General features: G+C 64.4%; 1 protein-coding gene across 1 annotated transcript; it reads left to right on the top strand.

Annotated features, from left to right (window-relative positions):
• Positions 1-290: 290 nt before the first annotated feature.
• On the top strand, positions 291-3243 carry LOC132478873 (forkhead box protein J1-like). The gene is made up of 2 exons (XM_060082323.1): positions 291-788; positions 2476-3243. Exons 1-2 carry the CDS (start codon positions 291-293, stop codon positions 3241-3243), a joined length of 1266 nt encoding a protein of 421 aa, XP_059938306.1.
• The last annotated feature ends 734 nt before the right edge of the window (positions 3244-3977 follow it).

Here is a 3977-nt window from a genome sequence, read left to right as displayed (position 1 = left end):
ACCTCGGCAGTAAAAGATCCTCCCCAGCTGCAGGAAGGATTTTAGTAAGAGCCTCCCCCCTCGCCCACACTCTCCCCTCGGGGGTGGGGAAAGAGGGCTCAGTTCCCGCTCTGGTCCCCGCAGGCACCACACTCCGTTTGGAGGAGGCTACCCCCGGATCGCGGGATGGAAGCCCGCTTCCGGGAGGCTGCGTAACTGAAGCGGCGGGAGTCAGAGGGCCGGAGAGCTCGGCGGCCACCCTCGGCTCGGCTCGTGGATGTTGACAGCCCCCTCGGAGAGTCCCCGCAGATATGGCGGAGAGCTGGCTACGCGTCTCGGGAGCAGGGGCAGCGGAGGAGGCCGGACCGGAAGGCGGCCTGGAGGAGCCCAACGCCCTGAATGACAGCCTGACCAGCCTGCAGTGGCTGCAGGACTTCTCCTTTCTCAACGCCGAGGTCCCCGCCCTGCCTTCGGCGGACACCGACCCCCACGGCTACCACGAGCTGTCAGGCTCGGCCGAGCCGGGGTCTCCCCTGGCGGCGGACCCCGCCTGCCTGGGGCAGCCGCACACACCCGGCAAGCCCACGTCCTTGTGCACGCCGCGGAGCGCCCCCTCGGGGCTGCAGGCCTCGCCTCCCGACGACGTGGACTACGCCACCAACCCGCACGTGAAGCCGCCCTACTCGTATGCCACGCTCATCTGCATGGCCATGCAGGCCAGCAAGGCCACCAAGATCACCCTGTCGGCCATCTACAAGTGGATCACGGACAGTTTCTGTTACTACCGCCACGCTGATCCCACCTGGCAGGTAGGGAGGCACTCCCTCCCTCCCTCCCCATGCCCGCGCGGACTGGACTCACATCCCAGATCCGCAGGCCAAGTAGGCGCGGTACGGCCAGGGCCCCGAGAGAGGAAGGCCGTCCAGGAAGGACCTCAAGGGAGCCCAGTGCTTGGACTGCTGCCCCTTTGACTTCAGAGACGGAGGAGGGAGGATGTTCAGAGGGCTGTAGGGGTGCCGACCTAGAGGTTCAAGTGGAAAGAACTTGTCACTCATCCGGCAGGCTCAGCCCAAAGACCAGGGCTGAACTATGCGTGGACACAGCCCCCCAGGGTAGGTTGATGGACTGAGGGACACATTTTTGTCCCAAGTCCTGGAATTCCTCGACACTACCCTCCTCAAGGTCAGTTTGTCAGGGCCTGACTGGAGGCAGAGCATCGTTCCTGCCAGGCTCTGCATCCCGCCTGCTTTCAGTTGGCTGGAGGGGCTCTGGGAGGGGAGAGGGGCGTGCTGCAGGGTGTGGAGGCCATCTGTGTCCCAGTGGAAGGGCTCCGGGGCCTTCCGAAAGCTGCCGTGCCAGCCCCCACCCCAAGCCCTCCCTAGTTTCCTGCCTACACTCCTCCCCCTCTTCTCATCAACCTCCCTGGGGGGACAATTACCTCAGCCACGTGCTTTCCACAGGGGCTCTTTCCTCCCACACTGGCTTCATGTTCCAAGTCTCCGGAACCTGGCACAGAGCAGCCAAGGGGCCCAGACCACCATGTAAATCTCCCAGTCTTGCCAGGGGGCACTACTCACCTGCCGGCCCCACCCACCAGGCCCCAGACCCCTGTGCCCCAGCGTGGTTTGGACTGTGCACCCAGGCGTGAACAAGGCAGGATGGTGATTCAGGCTGGGCACACACTGCCCTGAGCCTCTTCGACCATCAGGATGAGGGGCTACTTGGGGACAGAGACCCTGAGGATGCACAGATCCTTCCCTGTGGCACAGGTCACAGGATCAGAGTTCCTGTGATCACACCTATTCCACGTTTGCTTGGGCCCTGACCCTGGGGCAGGTACCATTTGTAACCTTGGTGAGAAAGCAGAGACCCTCCACCACCCCCCACCCCACCCCAAGCCTGAGAGGCCCCAGGAATGAGCGCTATGCTCTTGGCTGGGTAATAATCAACTGAGGCCTCAGAGCCTGGGGTGGGAGGAGGGGGACATGGTGGGTGAGGGCCCAGGCCAGCAGCCGGCTCTAGAAACAAGGAAAGTCATCAGATCCTCCCACACTTCATCCCCCCCGCCACACACACCCCCTCACACCCACTCACTCATTTCACAAACAGAGAAGGCCAGCCAGGCCCAGGCAGAGGGAGATGGCCGTCCAGGACCTGGGGGAGCCAAGGCCTTTGAGCAGAGGCCGCAAGCAGCGGGGTAAGGGAGGGAGGGCAGGACAGGCTGGCACTGAGAGCCACCCTGCGGCTCAGGGCTCGGATGACTGAGCAGGCAGATATCCTGGCAAAAGGGAACAAAAGCCCCCGACAGCACTCCCAGCTCCTGGTGCCCCGTGGCTGGTGTCCCAGAGCCTCCCGCTCGGAGCAGCGCCTCTGTCTCCCCTGCCCGCATCGGAGAGACGGTGGCGGTGGGACTGGCAGTGGCGCTAGGAGCCCCCCATCACTGACCCCACCCACTCTCCCAGCTGTCTTCCTTCTCTCCTATCTCCCTGTGTCCAGAACTCCATCCGCCACAACCTGTCCCTGAAGAAGGGCTTCATCAAGATGCCCCGGGAGAAGGACGAGCCAGGCAAGGGGGGCTTCTGGCGCATCGACCCCCAGTACGCCGAGCGGCTGCTGAGTGGGGCCTTGAAGAAGCGGCGGCTGCCCCCAGTCCACATCCACCCGGCCTTTGCCCGCCAGGCCGCGCCAGAGCCCAGCGCCGCCCCATGGGCCGGGTCACTGACCGTGAGCACCGAGGCCCAGCAGCTGCTGCGGGAGTTCGAGGAGGCCACTGGGGAGGCGGGCTGGGGTGCAGGCGAGGGCAGGCTGGGGCGTAAGCGTCAACAGCCGCTGCCCAAGCAGGAGGCCAAGGTCCCGCGGCCCTCCAGCCCCCTGCTGCTGACCCCGGAGGAGCAGGGTGAGCTGGAAGCCCTCAAGGGCAACTTTGACTGGGAGGCCATCTTGGACGCTGGCACGCTGGACGGGGAGCTGGGCACGCTGGAGACCTCGGAGCTGATCCCGCCGCTGAGCCCTGCCTCCCACGGGGACGTGGACCTCACCATCCATGGCCACCACATCGACTGCCCTGTTACCTGGGGGCCTCCAGTGGAGCAGGCTACCGACAGCCTGGACTTCGATGAGACCTTCCTGGCCACATCCTTCCTGGAGCACCCCTGGGACGAGAGCACCCGTAGCTCCCTGCCCCCCGAGCCCCTCTTTGAGGCCGGGGATGCCACACTGGCCTCTGACCTGCATGACTGGGCCAGCCTGGGCGCCTTCTTGTAAGAAGCCAGGCCCTGCCCCACCTCCAGACAGCACCGAAGTCTGGGCCCAGACTGCCCCCCTCCCCGCCAGTGCAGGCCCATGGACACCCTACCGCCCAGGCAGGGGCTGGGCCAGGTCACCCCACCAGGCCACACGGCCCCCAGCCCAGGCCATCCTCAGATTCTAGTCCAGCAGGCTGAGAATTGGGGCCCAGGACCAAAATTGCTGCCTCCGCTCCCCAGCCCCCCATACACACAGTGTTTCATGGATCCACTTCTTCCCTGCCCCAGAGACACGCTAAGGGCCCTGCACTATGAGAGCTGCGGCTTGGAGGGGCCCTGGCCAAGCTGGAAACATCAGTACGGGGCCCGCCCCGAACACCTTAGCTTCTGAAGCTTCTCTCTCTCCTGCTCTCCTCCCCAGGTCTCTATCCAGAGCAAGTTCCCAGGTACAACACATGCTGATTAGGTGACTGCAAATTAACACCCAAGAGGCCTCTCCCGGCAGTCTGTGAGGAGGAGCTAGGCGGAGGGGGGAAGAGAGAGGAGACAGAAAGGAGGCCGGGGTGCCGGGTGGAACCAGGAGATTTTCTAAGACCTCTGGGATCTTCTGGCTTCATCCCTAGAGGTGGGGCAGAGGGTATGTGTCCCTAATCTTTGAGCCCAACTTGAGGCTGAGAGCAGCGGGGAGATGGGGATCTGGGGGTTAGGGGCTGGGGCAGCCAAGCTGCAGAGGGAAAGGGGACAGACAGACTA

Source organism: Mesoplodon densirostris, chromosome 18, assembly GCF_025265405.1.
Source record: "Mesoplodon densirostris isolate mMesDen1 chromosome 18, mMesDen1 primary haplotype, whole genome shotgun sequence".
NCBI lineage: Eukaryota > Metazoa > Chordata > Mammalia > Artiodactyla > Ziphiidae > Mesoplodon > Mesoplodon densirostris.
The sequence above is the reverse complement of the archived record's forward strand: the minus strand, read 5'-3'. Positions and strand labels throughout refer to the sequence as shown.